The 19,658-nt window shown below is 56.7% G+C and overlaps 1 protein-coding gene across 1 annotated transcript; it reads right to left on the bottom strand.

Annotated features, from left to right (window-relative positions):
• Positions 1-15,804: 15,804 nt before the first annotated feature.
• FGF4 (fibroblast growth factor 4) lies at positions 15,805-17,534 on the bottom strand (the record flags this gene model as incomplete). Its single annotated transcript, XM_080688446.1, has 3 exons — positions 15,805-15,981; positions 16,514-16,617; positions 17,195-17,534. 3 exons carry the CDS (start codon positions 17,532-17,534, stop codon positions 15,805-15,807), a joined length of 621 nt encoding a protein of 206 aa, XP_080544572.1.
• Between the last annotated feature and the right edge of the window lie 2,124 nt (positions 17,535-19,658).

The following is a 19,658-nucleotide window of genomic DNA, read 5'->3' as shown; positions in this document are numbered from 1 at the left end:
ACACACACACACACACACACACACACCCTCCATCGTCCATCACTGAGGGGTACCCAGTTGGCACTGTGGGGTCTATCCTTCCACAACTTCTGTACATGTCACACACACGTATATTTTTCAAACACCTTTCCATTCAAACCTGTGACAACCTGCTTTTTTCACTTATTATCTTGGGATCATCTTTCTGCATCATTTTTAATGGCACAGACTGTGAACTCAGTGTTATTTAACCATCCCCCCTGGTGGGCACTGAGGTGGCTGAGTGTAACAATTTTTCTTTTTTTAAAAAAATATATTTTATTGATTTTTTACAGAGAGGAAGGAAGAGGGATAGAGAGTTAGAAACATCGATGAGAGAGAAACATCGATCAGCTGCCTCTCGCACACCTCCCACTGGGGATGTGCCTGCAACCAAGTTACGTGCCTCTGACCGGAATCGAACCTGGGACCCCCCAGTCTGCAGGCTGACGCTCTATCCACTGAGCCAAACCGGTTTTGGCAACAATTTTTCTTATTGTGGTAAATACATGCAACATACGATGTAACCATTTTAAAATGCACAATTCAGTGGTATTTAGAACATTCACAATACTGTGCAGCCATCACCACTATTTAATTCTAGAACATTTTCTGGAATCAAGTCACTCCTTGTCCCTCTCCCCAAGCCCCTGGCAGCTACCAATCTGCTTTCTGTGCCTATGGATTTCCCTGTTCTGGACATTTCGTACACATGGAATCACACACGATGTGGCCTTTTGTGTGGCTTCATTTACACAGCAGAATATTCTCAGGGCTCATCCACACTGTAGCACGTGTCCGAGCTTCGTTCATTCTTTATGGCAGCACAGCATTGCACTGCATGGACGGGCCACATTGTGTCTATCACTCCTCGTTGGGGATTTGGGTTGTTTTTGTTGTCTTTATTACTGTGACTATTTCTGGATGAACATTTGTGTCCAGGTTTTTGTTATGGACTTACATTTTTGGTTCTTTGGGGCATATACTCAGGAGCGGAATTGCTGTCCTATTGAGGAACTGCCAGACTATTTTCTACAGTGACTGGCCCATCCCACACTTCCTCCCGTGTGAGCGTGACAGTGGGTGGCCACAGTCCTTCCTTCAGGCTCCAAGCCTGGAGGGTGAGGGGAGGGCCGGACACAGGCTTCTCCTCACACCGTCACGATGCTCTCGGGAAAGGCTGCTCCAGTTCACACTCAGTCCCCACTGGGCCCCTGGGTGACGGGTACCTTGAGGAAACAAGGATGGCCCTGGTGACAGGGGCACATCCTCTCCTCTCAGGGCCTTCGGTTCAGCCTCTGGGCTCTGGGTTGGCACTGGCACATTTGGAGGTTACCGCGAGAGGCCACGTTGCTTCCGGGCACAGGCTGGGGGCCTGGAGTGGGGAGGCTGGCCTGGTCAGGGTCCCTGGGATGGGGGCAGGGAGGGCTGTCTGTGCAGAGTCTTCCTGGGCAGCCCTGGTCATACCCGGGAACTTCGGTCCTTTCTAGATGGCTGCTGTGGAGGGCTGGGAAGGGTCCCCTCCCCCTGGTGCTGCCTGAGGAACGGGATGGGAGTCCATTGCCACCAGGGGGTGAGTCATGTCAGCAGGCATTTCAGAATGCCAAGTGCAGTGTCTGGGGGCCTGGGCCGGAGTGAGGGGCAGAGAGGTGAGGAGGGGAGTTTGGGTGTTCCCCACAGGGGGAACGGGTTGCTTCTGGGTAGAAAGATGCTTTGAGGACACTGGAGTCTGCCTGTGCTGGGGCACGGGTGGGTCAGCAGTCGGGGATCCACCCTGTTTCTGCAGTTGGTGGGCTTCAGGGACTTAACTTCTGAGAACCCCAGTGGGGAGGGAGTGCCGGCACTGATGTGACCAGGAAGGGGGTCCCGAGCACCAGAACCAGGCCCTGGAGGATGAGCAGGAACAAGGAGGGAGGAGAGAAGAGGGACATCTGGGCAGGAGATGAGCCGGTGTGGAGGGGGCCCTGATCCAGGACAGAAGGCCCAGGCCGGCCGGGGCTGTGTGCCAGAGCCCTGAGTGCCCGGCCAAGGCAGGAGTCCGCCAACATCTGCTCAGTCACCGCTGCTTTGCCCTGGGACGGCCTGTGGGGAAAGCTGTGCTACCCAGTGGGAGCAGCAGGAGGACAGGAGAGGGGCGGCCTCAGGGCCTGCAGCCGAGAGACCCCTCCCCGGCCCAGGGAGCATGCCCGGTCAGTGTTCGGGCCAGATGACCTGGGCCCCTCCCTTCTCCTTACCCCGTTCCCACTCCTGCCAGGGCCTGAGATTGTCACTGGAGACACACTTTGTAGTTCAATCGGCGCTTTCATCTGTTTGGAGGCTGTGCAAGCCGGGTAATTAAGGCTCCCAGCCCGGCCTCCTAAGTGCTGTTTTGCAGCTGGATGGGGAACAGAACAGAGGGATTAAGTGATTTGTCCAAGACTGCACAGCAGCGCTGGGCAGACCCTCTCCAGCCTCTGCCTGCCATCTCCCTCTTGTTGGGTCTCGTTCTGCGGGCCCTGAGCCCCAGCGGACCGAGGGCTGGGCATCCGTGCTGCCCTCTGCTTGCCAGCGGCTGGCCCACAGGGGCGAGCAGGGGACCTTTCCGGGACGCCGCGGCGGAGGGCGAGGGTGGCTCTTTGGACCTGGAATCTGCTCCCATGGGCCCATGGGGCCCTGCAGGGCTGTCACTGGCTCAGGCCTGTGGGCGCTGGCCTGGCAGGGGTGAGGGGGCCGGCAGAGATGCCTGGCTGGGGGCAGGGGGAGAGATTGCCTCCCCCCCCCCTCCTGCTAGGAAATTCCTGACATTCTTCCTTTGGGTCTGTGAGCTCATGAGCAAGTGTGGTGGGTGCATTTTATAAACCGGAAAATAAATCATTCATTGAAAAGGAGAAAAACAAATGAAGGGCAGTGGTCACCAAAGGGAGGGACACGGAGGCCACCTGGCCGTCCCCGTGAGCTGCGCCAGGCCAGTGCTTGCAAAGCACTAGCTCCCCGCTCAGCCGGCCCTCCTCCCCCCTGCCGGCTCCCCTCGGTCCGGGCACCCACCTGCTGCCTGGGTGATGTCCCAGGATGGCCTGGTCTCAGCCCAGCAGCCAGAGTGGGCCCCTGGCAGTGCAGGTCACAGCAGCGCCTGCCACGCCCCAGACTGCCCAATGGCTCCCACTTCACTAGGAGTAAAAGCCCATGTCCTGCCATGGCCCCCAAGGCCCTGTGCCACCTCACCTGCTCCTCCTCCCTCACCCGCTCCTGCAGCCTCAGCCTCCCTACCCTTCCAGTCCAGCCTTCTGGCCTCTGCCCCCGCCGGGCCCCTGCCTGGCACACCCTCACTCGTCCACTCGCAGGCTTCCACCCGCACATCAATGCTCAAAGGCCACTTTCTTCTCAGCCAGGCCTTTCCCCACCACTCGAGGCAAACTGCAGCTCCCATCCTGCCCGCACCGGCCCTGCCCACGCCCTCCTGCCTTCCTCCTCCTCTTCCTCCTCACCTTCTCCGAAGCATGGCGTTTCATTTGTTTTGTTTGCTGCCTGCCCCGCAAACTGCCACAGTGCCCAGCATATCTTGCACAGTCTTGCTCTCCCCACGGCCCCTAAACTCTTTCTCATGAATGCAGCCCATCTGGTCTCAAGAGTGAGTGCCCCATCACTGGGAGTATTCAAGGACTCCGTGTTATGCAGCAGATGGCGGCCCTAAAACTCTGCAATTTTCAGGGCCAGAAACAAACAGAAGCAGCCAGACCTCACTTTACAGATGAGGAAACAGGCCGGGGAGGTGGCTGACAGGCCAGAGTCCTGGTTCCCTGCTCTTTCAGCACGAGCCCCCCGCCTGGAGTGGGTGTGGACAGAAGTCTAGCATGACAGGGGCCAGAGGCAGGGCCTGCAGCAACCTCATCCCCACACCCAGCAGGGAGGGCTCCATGGGGGAGGGCTGCGGCCCAGGACCCCCTGGACTCCCGGCCTGAGTGTCTGCCTGGCCTTGACTCCTGGCCCCTGAGCGGCCTCGGCCCCTCATTTCCACAGACCCTTGCTTGCCAAAGCCCCAGCTGCCGAGGACCCCAGAAGCCCAGCATTTGCACATGAATGGGTCGAGATTTCCTGAAACCATTTTGCCCACAAAAATGCACATTTCTCACCAAAAGGCTCCAAGTCCGGTGGCACAGGTTCCAGCAAGCAGCCAGGCTGATCCTGTCCCCAGGTGGGGAGGGGGCTGGGCCCTCCTAGGGCTCTACCTGGCTCCGTTAGACCCGGCTGGAACAAGCCTGCAGGGGGCCAGGATACTGAGGTCCCCAATGTGCCCTGTGTCTCGGGGCAGACAGGAGGGGATGGGCGTGGGGGGCCCTCTCGGATTGCTGCCAGCAAGCAGATCTTCCGGGCTGTGGGTGAACCAGGCCGGCCTGTGCTCACTGCTTCACTCAATAAACACCGTCCTTCTCGCCTTGAATTGATCTGAAGAAAATAAAAACACTAATTTGAAAAGATATTAGTTCAGGGTGGCATTATTTATAATAGCCAAGCTATGGAGGCAACCTACGTGACCATCCACAGACGAGTGGATAAAGAAGGGGCGCCTGTATACCATGGAATGTGACTCAGCCATAGAGAAGAGTGAGATTGCCGTTTGCCGCAGCGCGGATGGACCTAGAGCAGGGGTGGGCAAACTTTTTGACTCGAGGGCCACAATGGGTTCTTAAACTGGACTGGAGGGCCAGAACAAAAGCATGGATGGAGTGTTTGTGTGAACTAATATAAATTCAAAGTAAACATCATTACATAAAAGGGTACGGTCTTTTTTTTTATTTCAATAGTTTTATTCATTTCAAACATTTTAACAAGAAGAATGTAAACACTAATTATTATAATTTGAAACTTCAAAAAATGGAGGAATCATAGCACAATAACATACCTTATATTGAAGATGGCAAAGGCAAAATAAAATTGCCTGACAAAGGAAAGGTACAAAAGCCTTTCAAATTAAACTTAAATATAATAAAATAATTTAAAACTAAAACAAATAGAAAAGAACAAAATGTGTAAATAGTAAATTAAACATTTTCTTTAGTGCAACTTCCAAATTATGCCCGGGACGTAGATGTAGATGGCAATGTAGACTGGGTTGAAAGGTTTTTGGTCTTTAAAACATCAACTTCAGTGGGAACAGTGTTGTTGGTCTCCTTTTTAGCTAATGCTCTGATACTGTGCTCTCCAGGGGCGTGTCTCTCTACATCACCACGATAACGTGTCTACGCATTCCCAGGGTGATGTCGGGGACGTGTCCGCGGACATTACAAGGAGCCTCTGGAAGATTGAGAGGTTGTTCCTTCTACTGAATGGGCGGATTTATACTCAGAAGAAGGAGCTGTGGCCGTGTTTCCCGACGTTGCCATGTTAACACTGCTGCTGGTGAAGGAGCGGAGGGGAGAGCAAGAGAACCCTCCGCTCTTTCGGCTCCGCGGGCCGGATAGAACAGCCGATCGGGCTGGATCTGGCCCACGGGCCGTAGTTTGCCCATGGCTGCCCTAGAGGGTATCATGCTCAGGGAAATAAGTCCGAGAGAGGCAAATCCTGTATCGTTAGATGTGGAATCTGGAAAACTAAACAAATGAACAAGCAAAACAAAGCAAACAGACTCATAGATACAAACTGACAGTGGCTAGAGGGTTGGGCTGTGGGGGATGGGCAAAAAGGTGAAGGGGACGAAGAGGTATATATTTGTAACATAAAATGTACAGCATGGGGAACACAGTGGCCAGTATCATAGTGACTTCGTACAGTGGCAGGTGGGACTAGACTTCTCGTGGTGACCACTTCTTCAGTATATAAATGTCAGATCACGATGCTGTGCACCTGAAACTCATGGAACATTGTATGTCAACTATATTTTAAAGACAGCTTCACGTTCCAGAATGAAAATTCAAAAAGAAACGAGCATTGTTCTGTCCCTGCCACATATGGACGCTCTTCTAGGTGCTGGGAATGCTAGGGTGACAGAGACAAACGAGATGGACAAAGACCTGCTCTCAGGGGCTCAGAGTGTGTGTGTGTGGCGGGGCGGGGCGGGGGGGGGGGGGTGGAAATACAATAGATGTGACCTTGATGTTTTTAGTTGCTAATAGGGGCTGGGAAGGTACCAAGGCCAGGCTGTGGGAGGGAAATTTCGCTGGGGTCGGGGATATAAAGAGGCCTGCCCGTGAAGATATAGGGCAACACTCCAGGCTGAGGGAGAGCAAGTGCAAAGGCCCTGGGGCCGGTTGGTTTGGCATGTTCAGGAAAACAGGGTGGGAGGTAAGGCTGGGGTGGTGGCAGGGACCTTGTGGGCTGAGTGACCATGGCTGGCAAGACCTTCCTTCCTCCAAATTCTGTCTCTGCTCTAGGGGCTCACCCTGCCCCTCCTGGGCTTGTTCCCCCATCAGCTGGTGTCTGGGCTGTGGCACTAGATGGGGTCAGAGTCCAGGAGGGTGGCTCTCAGCCCAGCTAGACTGGCTAAGCTGGGGATGGGCTTGCTCCTCCCCACCTGGAATGGATTCTGTGGTGCCCCCCAAAGATCTGTCTAAGGCCTGACCCCCGGTCCCTGTGAGTGACACCTTACGTGGAAAGAAAGTCTTTGCGGATGTGGCGAAAGTAAGGATAATGAGATGAGCTCATCTTGGATTTAGAATGGACCTTAAATCTAATGACAGTGTCCTAGAAAGAGAAGACAGGGAGAAACAGACGCTGACAGAACGGAGAAGGCCAGGTGATGACAGGGCAGAGGTTGGAGGGATGGGCCACCACCCAGGACCACCTGGAGCCCCCGGAAGCTGGAAGAGGCAGAAGGACCCTTCCCTGGAGCCTTGGGGGGAGCTCGGCCTGCCTGCACCTTGATCTCAGACTCCGGCCTCCAGACCTGGGAGAGAATAAAGGTCTATTGCCTAAAGCCACTGAGTGTGTCCTCACCCGTCACGGCAGCCCCAGGAGCTCACACACCATCTTTGGCCTCTCTTTGACGTGACCACTGACGATGAGGCCCAGACACATGTGAGCCTCCTTCTTCCCTGGACAGCCTCTCCCTGGGAGAAGGTGCCTAAGAAGAGTCTAAGATTACAGGGGCTTGGGGCTCACTCTGCTGCCTCCACCTGCCGGGTGAGCTCACACAGGTAGCTTGCCTTTGACCTGACTTTTCTCACCTGCGAAATGAGGTGACCACTGCGCCCACCTAATGGGGCAGCAGGGTCCCTCCCGATGACCCCAAAGCAAGGATCTCAGCAAAGTCCTGTTCTCTGGGGATGGCGGCCGGGCTGGGTTCTGGGCCCCGTCACCCTGGGCAGCGCCAGGAAGGGTGATGGGGGCTGTTTGAGACATTAGCATATTGTGGCGGCAAACGTGCCCCTAATCACATTAGCTCTGAAGTACAAATCAGGTCGTCCGGGAGCCGGTTTCAAAGAGCCAGGGCTTGTGGGCTCTGGGGCTGTCTAGGGCACTGTTTGCCCCTCTCTTGAAACCCACAACCTCCTGGGCTGGTGTCAAGTGGCTGGGAAGAGGCCAGGAGACACCCTGGGAAGTGTGACTGTGTTTGGGGACACCACCCACAGAGAGAAAGACCGGCTTCCGTGGCCCGGAGCCTGCAGCGCCCGCACCTTGTCCTGGGCCCCAGACTCTGTGTAGACGCCTGTGTACTTCCCTCTCACCCTGGTGATGACCGAAGATGGCCTCCCTGCCACGCGTGGGTGTCTGGCCGTGGGCAGGCAGCCAGGACCGGGCCGGCATAACCGGACCATGTCTCATTCTCGCGCAGGCCTGCCTGGCCTTCGTGGTGACAGCCACCGGTTCCCAGGAGTAAGAAAAAGCGAGGTCCGGCCGCGGCCCAAGCCTGCGCTTGCATCGCCTGGGCGACTGTCCCGTGGACCACGGCAGGTCACACGGCCACGCCCAGCGTCACGCAGTGGAGGAGCCGAGTCCTCCGGGGAGAACTGCAAAGTCACATCCACATGGGGAAGCCGAGGAAGGAGGCGGACCTGTGACTGCGTCAGCAACCTCAGCGCTTTTACAAAGCGTCCACGTGGTAGAAGTGTAAACATTCATCTCAGTATTGTTTACTTATTGTTCTGTTACGTAATAACTGGGGGATTTATTAAGCTTCCTTGTGGCCAGATACACAGTCCGGCCCGCCTCCAGAATATTCCGTGGGAGGGAGGACCGCACGGAGAAGTGGTTTCCCTCGTTGGTGGATTGATTGCTCGAGTCCGCATCCTTGATGTCTTTGCTGATTTGGGGGTTTTATTTCAGTGTTTCCCGAAGTGTGGGCCACACACGCCTGCTGGATTAGGAGGTGCTGCGATGAGTCACAGACGTGCCTCAGTCACTCTGACTCACATGGGGTCACGGGAGTCCTCCTCTTCTCCGTCCTCCTTCTGGTTGGAAGTGGGAGGGTCTCAGTGCCGGTGCACCCGGTGCACCTCACCAGGACTCGCCAGTCTGGGCATTTTTAAAAAATATATATTTTATTGATTTTTTACAGAGAGGAAGGGAGAGGGATAGAGAGTTAGAAACATCCATGAGAGAGAAACATCGATCAGCTGCCTCCTGCACACCCCTCACTGGGGATGTGCCCGCAACCAAGGTACATGCCCTTGACCGAAATCGAACCTGGGACCCTTTAGTCCGCAGGCCGATGCTCTATCCACTGAGCCTAAATGGTTAGGGCCAGTGTGGGCATTTTAACGCAGAGAGTTAAAAGGCAACCCATAGAACGGGAGAAAATATTTTTAAATCATATATCTGATAAGGGATTAGATCCAGAATAGACCGGTAGAGAGAACTCCTAACACTCAACAACAAACAATCTGATTCAAAAATGGGCAGAGGGCCTGAACAGACATTTCTCCAAAAAGAAGACATACACGTGGCCGATGTGCACATAAAAAAATGCTCAACGTCACTAATCATTGGGGAAATGGAGACCAAACTACGATGAGGTACTACCTCAGACCCATCAGGCTGGCTACGGTCAGCCCCCGTCCCTGCACGGAAGTAGCAGATGCTGGTGAGGATGTGGAGAAATCGGAACCCTGGTGCACTGCTGGTGGGAATGTAAAATGGCGCAGCCGCGGTGGGGAAGAGAATGACAGCTCCTAAAAAAAAATTGAAAACAGAACCACCATACCCTCACTTCGGGGTGCAGGCCCGGGAGAACTGAAAGCCGGGACGTGAAGACAGGTCTGCATACCCACGGTCACGGCAGCATCCCTCACAAGAGCCAAAAGGTGGGAGCAACCTGCGTGTCCCTCCGTGGATGAACGGATGACCGAGACGTGGCTCGTACACGCAGCAGAAGGTGACTCCGCCTCCCGAAGGAAGGACGTTCTGACACACCCTACCGCCTGGATGGACCTTGAGGACATTGTGCTGAGTGACATAAGCCAGACCCAGGGGGACAGATCCTGTGTGATCCCCTTAGAGGAGGGCCCTAGAGGAGTCGAGTTTATAGACAGAAAGTAGAGTAGAGGTTACCAGGGGCCGGGGGAGGAGGATGGCCTGGGGAGTGAGTGTGCCATGGGACAGTTTCAGTTTGACAAGAGGAACAGTTCTGGAGATGATGGTGGTGACAGCTGCACAGCAGAGTGAATGTGCTTCATGCCAGTGAGCTGTGTCTTTAAAATTGGTGAAGATGGTAAATTTATGTTACAGGTATTTTATCAAAGTTAAAAAAGGTGGTTTTTTGGGGGGCAGGGGCGGACGGGCATGGGGCAAGTAGCTGAGTGGGGCTGCTAGTTCCAGGCCCTAAGTCCAATGACTGATGTGCCTAGAAGAAGAGGCAAATTTGGACGGAGACACAGAGGAGAAGTCATGTAACGACAGAGACAGAGACTGGAGGGAGGCAGCCACCAGCTCAGGAGCCCCTGAGCCCCAGAAGCTGGACGAGGCGGGAAGGACCTTCCGCTGGAGCCTCTGGAGGGACACAGTGATTTCAGGCCACCCTCCATGCGGTGAGACCACAGATGTGTTGTCTTAAGCCGCCTGCTCTGTGGTCATTGTCAGGGCAGCCCCGGGGCTCTGATACACCTGAGCAAAGAGCCTGGGCTGAGGGAAGATCGCTCCAGGCTGGGAGGGCAGTGTGTGCAAAGGCCCTGTGGTTGAGTAGACAGCGCCATTGGGCCTCCAGGAGTCAGAATGACAGGAGCAGTAGGGTCAAGCATTGGGCATGGTGTGGGGGGATAGTGGGATGGGCGCAGGTGAGGGCAAACAGGTTAAAGCTGCCTGCAAATCCTGGGCTACCCTCTGCCCTGGAATCTGGGCTGGTCTGGCAGTTTGCATGACTGACGGCAGAAGTCCTGTTCTAGAACTTCCAGGCCAGGCCCTACGAAGCCTTGGGGTTCTCGGAGCACTGTCCCTGGGAGCCCTGCGTGGCCACGTAAGAATTAGGCCTCCCAGATGAGTCCACCAACAGCTGAGTCCTTCCACGTCGCGAAAGGCAGAAGAATCACCCGGCCGGGTCCTGTCCAAATTCCTAAGCCACCGCAGGGGGAGGTTTAATCAAACGGCTGTTTCAGCCTCCAGTTTGGGGTAGGTTGTTATGTAGCAGTAGGTCATGAGAACAGCCCCTTGGCCGTGCTGTGGACTGTGATCTTGACCCTCATGGCGACGGGGGGCTGTGGGAGGACTCAGCAAGGGCGGCAGGGAATGAGGCCACAGCGTCCAGCAAGGGTGTCCGAGGCCTGGTCTGTCGGGGCAGGCCGGTTCCCTGCAGCTCCCGCTGTGCCAGCCCTGGCGCACCTCCTGCCCCCTCCCGGACGTGGCCCATTGTGGACACCCCTCCTGCTCCCCACTTAAAAAAAAAAAAGAATTGCCAAAACCGGTTTGGCTCAGTGGATAGAGCATTGGCCTGCGGACTGAAGGGTCCCAGGTTCGATTCCGGTCAAGGGCACGTACCTTGGTTGCGGGCACATCCCCAGTAGGGGGAGTGCAGGAGGCAGCTGATTGATGTTTCTCTCTCATCGATGTTTCTAACTCTCTATCCCTCTCCCTTCCTCTCTGTCTTATATCAATAAAATATATTTTTTTAAAAAAAGAATTTACGAATCAGATTATGAATCAAGAACAATGACAAGTTATTAGCATAGAAGGAAGACTAGAGCTCAGGAGCCCCCGACCCATCCTGCCTCAGAGCAGAGCAGGCCAAGGGGACGGGCGGGTGTCTGAGTCCCCCGGACCCGGCAGGGCAGCCAGTGCAGGGCCCTGGGCCCAGCCCTCAGAGGTGCCCGCCACAGCAGAAGAGGGCCCTTGCTCTGAATGACAGTGGCTCCCAGCGGGGACAGACAATCCTCCAGTCGGCACAATATAAAAAGGATCTGGACCTTAAGACTATAATTAAGTCACTTAGGAGAATAACAATAACAATAGGCTCCAATTCTGGTTTGCTATGGAGGACACTTCACAGGCCCAGGAGGTGGGGAACCTGAGGAGCGGGAGGCGCAGAGAAATCACCGGGTTTGTCCAAGGTCACACAGCCAGGAGGCAGTGGGCTGGGCCCGAGCACGCCCTCACGAAGGAGAGCGGATGTGAGAAAACCAGAGCAGAACAGTAGGTGCCGTAGGTGCTGCTGCTGCCACCAGGCCACCCCTAACCAGCACAGCCCGAACCCCCACCATCTTCCTCCACCATCCAGTGTCAGCCCAAAGGGCCATGCCCCACGCCTTTGAGACGGGCCCTGTGACCAGGCCTCTCGGACCTCACCTCCTCCTGGTTCCCTCCCAAGACTCCAGCCACCCTGGACTCCTAGAGGCTCCTCCAACCTGCCGGCCTCCTCTCAGCTCAGCACCTCTGCATTGGCTGTTCCCTATGCTTTTCCCTGCATGGCCTCCTCCTTCAGCACCTTCAAGTCTTTGCTCAAAAGTCCCCTTCCCAGTGAGGCCCGGATGGGCACCTGGTGCCTCCCCATCCTGCTTCTGTTTTCTCAGACAGCCAGCACCGTCCACCCTGCATGTCACCCCCCTCCTTATAACAAAGGCCCGGTGTGGATGGGGACTCCATTTTCCTCAGTGGGGGATCCCCAGCTCTTAGGACTGTGCCTGGCAATAGATACGTGTTAAGTGAAGGAGTGACTTTTTCAGTCCCACTTTGGACCTGTCTGTGCTGGAGATTGGTTTTCATGCCGAAGCTGGATGAGGCCTTCTGTGCCTGCTGGCCAAGAGGAAGCTGGACAGGGACCACTGGGGCCACAGGATGCAGCAGGAGGGGAGGCCAAGGCTCGAGGTCTTCAGGATTTCACTCTGCACCCCCCAGTGAGTCTGACTGGCTGCCCACACTAGATCAAGGTGTTGGCAGGCCGGGTCCTTCTGAGGCAGCAGACTCTGGCCCAGGCCTCTCCCGGCTGCTGGTGGCCCGTGGTGACCTTCGGTGTTCCTTAGCTTGCAGACCCACCACACCATCCTCCTTCCCAGGGCCTCTGTTTCCAGAACCTTCCTTTAGGAGCAGAGCAGCCTAGAGCCCAGACTGGTGACCTCCTTCCCACTTGGTCACCTCTATAAAGTCCCTGTATTTTAGGTACTGAGGCTTGGAATGCCAACATCTTTTTGGGGGGCCCAAGATTGAACCCATAGCACTGCCCATGTATTTGCCATCCCTAGATGGTGGTATCAGAGAAGGGAAGGGCAAGGTGATGTCTTGGGAGAGAAAAATAGGTGCAACAGAGAGGCCCTGAATGCCTTCTTTGGGTCTTCTCGTCTAGTGATTGGCTAGATCTTGTGGAAGGGGAGGCCCAGGCTCTAGGCCAGGGGTGGGCAAACTTTTTGACTCGAGGGCCACAATGGGTTCTTAAACTGGACCGGAGGGCTGGAACAAAAGCATGGATGGAGTGTTTGTGTGAACTAATATAAATTCCAAGTAAAGGAGCGGAGGTGAGAGCAAGAGAACCGGATAGAACAGCCGGATCCGGCCCGCGGGCCGTAGTTTGCCCAAGGCTGCTCTAGGCCCATTAGGTCATTGCTTTCATTGCAATCCACACTCACAAACACACGCCACATTGCATCTAGAGACAGTCTCAGAGCACGGGAAATGTCCACTAGACCAGCGGCCACCAACCTTTCGGACCTCACCGACCACCAGTGGTCCACGGACCATCTCTTCCTCGCTGGCTTCGCTTCTGCAGGATTTTTCTCTGTTTCCCTTTGATGGGAGGCTAGTTGGTGTTCATGATATCGATTTCTAGATTCATCGGCGGGGAATACCCAAAAGTTTCAAGTCAGTCTTCTGATGGCCAGCCACAGGGACTTCACCCCCCACTCCCAGGCAAGTGCCAAGGCCAGGGGCCAGGGTTGGTGAGCTCCAGTGGGAATGGCGTGTGGGAAAGGCGTGAATTAGCCCATCATGAGAATAAACTGCAACATTCAGAGTCATCGGGAAACTTGGTGACACTAACACCCTCCCCCCCAGGCTCCTGTCTTCAAGGCCACATTTGTGTGGACACAGCTGGCTAAAATTCATCTCCCCCGACCCCAGCCCCAGCCCCAGCCACGTGGGGCTCAAGGCCTCAAATAGACATTGGGAGACAGGGGGAGGGAGCCACATCTTGGCATTTCAAGGCAGGTTTTAATGGTTTTCAATACCTTCCCCAATTATTTACATCCAGCCCGGTGGGGCTCTCTTTTACATGACAAATGTTCTCCGTTTATTCGGCATCTCGGTGTGCACAGCACATACATCACAAGACAGTCGGCACCTGTATAAAACTACAGTCTGAAAACAGCGGTACCTGCAGGACCCTCAGCCCCCATCACAGCAATAGAAACACTTGACAAATGTGCCCATCACATCCTTATACGCTCCACTCGTGATTCGATGAACATATACCGGAAGTCAAGGGTGACCGGTTCTGCACTTCAGCCATCTTCACTCCTAACATTGGATTGGGCTCCGAGACAAGACGTCGTGCAATAATTTAAGGCACCTAAGACCCACGTGGTTGGTTACTAGGCAACTACATTAAATACAGAATGACCACAAATTCCACGCCACCCCGTCCTGCAATCCACAGGCGGCTGGGAGCATCACCTCTCCTCAAACACTCCTGGAGTCCAGGGAGTGGTTTAGAATTAAAAAAACAAAACAAAACATTTTTATTCCAGTGCATGAATAGCAGTTTAGGATGTGTGGTCCTGGCTTACAAATGGCTTCTTTCTTCTGGGTCTCCTCGGTTTAAGAATAGTATTTTAAAGAGATGATTTGCATTCGAACAAAGAGTTTTAAGGAGGAATGTGAAAGACAAAAAACGCCAATCAGATGGCCCAGCCCAGCCGCCTGTAGACTCCCATAAAGTTAATTCGGGAGACAGTTCAGAAACATCCAGGCGAGAGTATTCGAGTCTGGGAGACAGCCGGGCATCTCTGGTAGCAAGCTAAGGGCATTTTGCATAAACCCTAAAAAGTCATTCATTAAAATTAAATGTTTGCCATCACCTCGGGACTTTTTTTAACCATCCCCAACCCTGCCTCTTCCGTCTTTGCTTCAACGACAGGGGTGACATTTGTAAAATATATAAAGAAAAATATAAGGTTACTTGGTGACCATATAGTGCACTGTAACAGCTGTCTGCAAATATTTTCACCATGATTATCCTTACTAAAAGTAAATCACGGGGTAAAGATAGCTCAAACGTGACAAGGTTCGAATGGGTCGCACCGACGCTATCTGCAGTCCTTTTTGGCTACATATGGAAAAAAAAAAAGCCACTTGGGATGGCCAACTCGCACGCATGCGGTGTGAGCTTCCTGCAAGTTTCCGCCAGGTGAGTGGTGTAAAGGCTTTCGAGGTAGATGTTAAAGCCACTTACCCAGGGAATGCAGCGGAGAGAAGCGCGCCTCCTCCATGCAGACTCTGCATTGAGTGTTTCGTACAATTACAGGAGATTCCACCGAAACCTAATAGCCAGTACCAGCCCGAAGCTTCCCGAACACAGGGAAGTGTGCTTTTACATATGTACCCAGGCAACGACCCACCAGAAGTCTCTGCTATCAGAAGTGGTATTTCATCACTCGGGTCTTATCCATTTCCAGCCTCGCAGTGGGAGAGCGATGATGCCTTTCCGTTGGATTTACAAAATAGCCGTTTTTTCGCCTTTTCCCCCCAGTGGCCACAGAACCGTGGCCGTGGCTGTGGCTGATCCCAAAAAAGGAAAACTGGAGTTTATAACGTTGTCTAAAGGTCTTTCCCATCTGGTAGATGGAGGAAGATTGACTACAGCAAAGTTCAAAGGTCAGTCTCAGCAGATCTAAAAACAGAGCGGCAGTGGTGGGCTGCACAGCGTACTCTCTGTCCCCGAAGTAAACCGATCCGCCCCAATTAATAGCAACAGGGCACAAAGGGAACGGGGCGCCGAGGGTGCTGGGGGAGGAAGCCCGCTGGGAGCCTCCAGAGCTGGTCTCCGGAGCCCCGAGCCCCGGGAGGGCCTTGCCGGACACAGGGCCACCGGAGGGTGCAAAGCAAGCGGATATCTGAGTCCGATATCACTGGCTTTTACAACACAGAATAGCAGCACACTTGTGACAAGTTTCTGACGTTAAATAAATCCAATGGAGGGGTCTCCACTGTTTTACCAGAAAAGTCAGGGTATTTTTTTTTTTGTCCTTTGTCCTTTTTTTTTTTTTTTCCAGAAAAATACAAAACACACCCACAGAACCATAAATAATTTGGTGGCCATATATACATATTTAAATAATTAATTTAAATATCGTACACCTACTCTTGCGTTCAACGTGTCCATGGGAAGAAAGTGCACCGAGGTGGCCCTGGGCGCTCCCTCCCCGGGGGCTCTCCGAGGCTGAGGCAGGGGTCTGATGGTCACAGCCTGGGGAGGAAGTGGGTGACCTTCATGGTGGGGGACACTCGGTTCCCCTTCTTGGTTTTCCCGTTCTTGCTCAGGGCGATGAACATGCCGGGGTACCTGTAGCACTCGTAGGCGTTGTAGTTGTTGGGGAGGAGAATCTCCTTGAACTTGCACTCCTCCGTGAAGAAAGGCTGGAGGAAGGAGGAACAGTGTGAGGCGGGACCTCTCCTTGGTGGAGGGACCCTGGGGCCAGGGGTCAGGGGCTCCTCTCTGTCGCAGTCCCACTAGGATGACAGGTCTCTCCTGGGAAGTCAGGGGCCAAGACCCCCCCCGGGTGAGAAGAGGGACACGGCCAGTCACAGCAGCTGGTGCCCCGGCCACCTGCCCAACACCTGGCAGCCAGAGGATTTCATCTCCACTGTGTCCACCTTAAAGGCTCCAGTCCGGCCCTTGGGACACAGCCCAGGGGCTCAGAGAAGGGCTCCCAATGGCACCCTTTGATGGACTGGGAGGCGCCCACTCAGGGATGGCACAAACCTCAATGTTACTGTCTTGAGGCTGCACTCCTTGGCTGGCCCTGGTCGTGGGCGGGCGCTGTCCCAGGGCATTGGGGGTGAGGGGCCGCCGGTCCTGTGACCCCGCCCCGCATTTCCGTCGGCCTGGAGGGTCAGGATCCTGCCCATGCTCCTCAGCCGGTGCTCGGCGGGCCCCTGCGGTACTCACCGAGCCGTACAGCTTGCCCTTGTTACTCATGGCCACGAAGAACCGGCTGGCCACGCCGAAGATGCTCACCACGCCCCGCTCCACCGGCGAGAGCTCCAGCAGGCCTGGGGGAAGGGCGCGGGTCATTGCGGGAAAGGGGACCCTTTGCCTGCACCGCTCCTCCTCTGCCTGCGCCTCTCTGGGACCCCCGTTTCTGGGATGGGTGTACAGGGCTCGGGCTCCCCGGCGCAGGCCGTCCCCAAAGGGCCCCAGAGCCCAGTGTGCGCGGGTTTGGACTCGCTTTCCTCCGCCCCGGGCCCCGCGGCGGCCGCGCCCAGTCCCGGCGGCCCCCGAGCCAGGCCCCGACCAGGGCGCGAATCCCCGGTGGCGGCGCCGCGCGCCCCGTGCCCACGGGCGAAGGCGCTGGAATTCCGCACAGGGAGCCCAGGCTGCTGAAGGCGGGGAGGCGGGGCTCGGCCGCCGGGTGCGCAAAGCTGGTCCCTGCGGCGACACAGGAGCCAAGATTGTTTGCGCCCCCACGACCCCGCGCTAGGGGAACCAGAACCTCAGTCTCTTCCCCGCCCCCCGGGTTCCCAGAGCCCGAGGCAGGTGTCTGCCAGGGGCCTCCGTGCGGCTGGACGAGGTGGAAGGGGTGGCCGCTGTACCGGGCTCCCACCCTTCCTGCCCGGCCGCCCCACTCACTGTCGCTCGTGTCAGCGTGCACGCCGCCGATGCGGCCGTCGCGGAGCACCTGGAGGTGGAAGCCGATGCCCACGTTGCAGTAGAGCCTCCGAAGCCGCTTGATGCCCAGCAGGTAGTCGCCGGCGCCGCTCTGGACGGCGGCCTCCTTGGGCTGCGAGGCCACGGGCAGGCGCGCCAGCGAACGCGCCACCAGGCTCTCCCAGCGGCGCTCCAGCTCGGCCTCCAGGGTGCCGTTGGGTGCGGTGGGCGCGGCGGCGCTCCCTCGGCTGGCCCAGGGCGCCAGCACGGCCAGCAGGACCGCCGGGAGCAGCGCCGCCGTGGCCGCCCCGGGCCCCGGCATCCCCGCCCTCGGGCCGTGCGTCCGTCCGGTGGTCCGTGCGCCCGGGCAGCGGGGGACCGAACTGCGCCTGTGGTGGCCCGCGGGAGCTCACGACCTAGGCCTGGGAAGGGAGTGCACGGCCGAAGGAGGAGCGGGAGACGAGCGACGAGGCCCCCAGGCGCGGGAGCTATCTGGGTTGCATGGAGGGAGGGCAGCGCTGAGGGACGCACGGCGGAGCCGGGACCTTACGGAGTGGTGCGCGCCTAGCTGCGCGCTGGGCCGGCCCTGGGCTGAGCCGCTATATATAGCCCGGCGCCCCCTCCTACTCCCGCGGGGGGCCGTCCATGTCCGCCTGGGCGCCCGGGGCGCTGTGGTGCTCCAGGCTGGTCGCAGGCCGCCTGCCAATCAGGAATGGGGGAGGGGAGGCGTTCAGCGACGAGCGGCGCGAGTGCCACCTGGAGGGTTCCCCACCCCTGGAGGGTCCCCCACCCCTGGCCTCGCCCGGCCCACGAGCCTGTTTGTCCCGCCCCTCAAGTCTCCTCCTCTCCTGCCGCCAGTCACTTTTGCCTCTTTCCCTGTCCCTGCCTATCCCGCCTCTGTGTGTCCCCTCTCTGTCTGTCCCTTCTCGGACACTGTTTGAGCAGCCCGGGTGCCGCCCTATCCCGGCACCCCCAGCTCCCAGCAGCCACTCCTTGCGCCCTGCCTCTCAGGGGCTCCCAGGAGCCTGATTCCTTTAGGACCCTGCAGACCACCTGGGGATGGGAGGTGGGACAGGCAGTCAGTGACAGGAGGGCAGGCGTGGGAGGGAAGAACTGGGGGCTGGGACTGGAGGGAGGCAAGGCCCTGGCTTTGCCCCCTGTGCTGGGCCCCTGTGCTGAAGGTGATTCAGGAATAGATTTTTGTCCACCAGGTAGAGGCATCGCCTTAACTGCGGCCCTTGTGCGGGTATTGCTAGGGGTGGACCCACCCACACCCCTGCACCCCTACACACACCCACCTCCCTGCAGGCACAGGTGTCAGGCACAAGGCCTTAGGGGACATTCACTGCCCTCCTAGCCTTCCATTCCACAGCGGGAAGAATCAAGTGCTCTGCTCAGAGCCCCCAACCCATAGAGACCCAGGCCTGGACCCGGATGGCTCCCCTCCCCCACCTGCTGTCCCCGCTCCCACTGTGCCCGTAATGGCCTGATGGGGGCAGACTGGCCAGAGGCCCAGCTAGCTGCTGGCTCACCTAGGTGTGAAAATCCCTGTTCTCTGGTCCCTGAGGAGCCTTGCTGCCCCTCCCAGCCACAGCTACAGGGGGCTTGGAGCACACCCCACGTCCTGCTGCCATCAGTACCTGTGACTAGAGACGTCCCAAGCCATTTCAACCTCCCCACCTCCCACCCATTCCTGCCCGAGGAGCCCTTGAACTCTACCTCTGAATCCTGGAGGGGACCAGAGAGGTTTGAGATCTCTGTCCTAAGGCCCAGAGAGAGGGGAACTTGGGGGTCAGTGGCCTTGGCAGGACCACGTGGTCTCTGGGCTACTCCATGGGGCTCTGCTCACCCTAGGTCTGCAGCCACCTGAGCAAGGCCCGCCCAGGCCAGGGCCTTCCTGGGCTATGGGCTGTCACTTCACGGCTGCTGCTGGGACCCTGGGCACCCCAGATGGGTCTGTGTATCGGGCCAAGAAGACAATTCTGGCCAAGATCAAACACAGGAGACCTAGACCCTGCCCCAGCCCTGCCGTCTCTCCGTGCGGCCCTAGCAAGTCCTCTCCATCTCTGGGCCCCTGACTCCCCATTTGCTAAACAGCATGAAAGGTGGGTTCCCTCCCCTCAGTCCGGGCCCAGGCGAGCCCCTCCGATGTCTTATCCAGCTCCTGGCAGGGTGTGGCTCCTCTCTCTGCAGAACCCCACAGGGACCTCCCTCCCTGTCTCTCCTATTTGCTGGTAAGTTCATTGAAGGACACTGGCGCTGGCTCATCTCCCAGAACTCCCACCCACCCACACACAGTAGGTGCTCTTAGTGCCTGTCCTTGAAAGGGCTGGCAGCCAGCCAGGGATGTTAGGAGCTGGGAATGAGGGTACACTGACCTGAGCCTGTCCTGACCTCTGTAGGCCTCATCTCCTCAACTGTCCAGTGGAGCCCACAAAAGCACAGT

This window comes from Plecotus auritus (genome assembly GCF_963455305.1).
Source record: "Plecotus auritus genome assembly, chromosome: 9".
NCBI lineage: Eukaryota > Metazoa > Chordata > Mammalia > Chiroptera > Vespertilionidae > Plecotus > Plecotus auritus.
The sequence above is the reverse complement of the archived record's forward strand: the minus strand, read 5'-3'. Positions and strand labels throughout refer to the sequence as shown.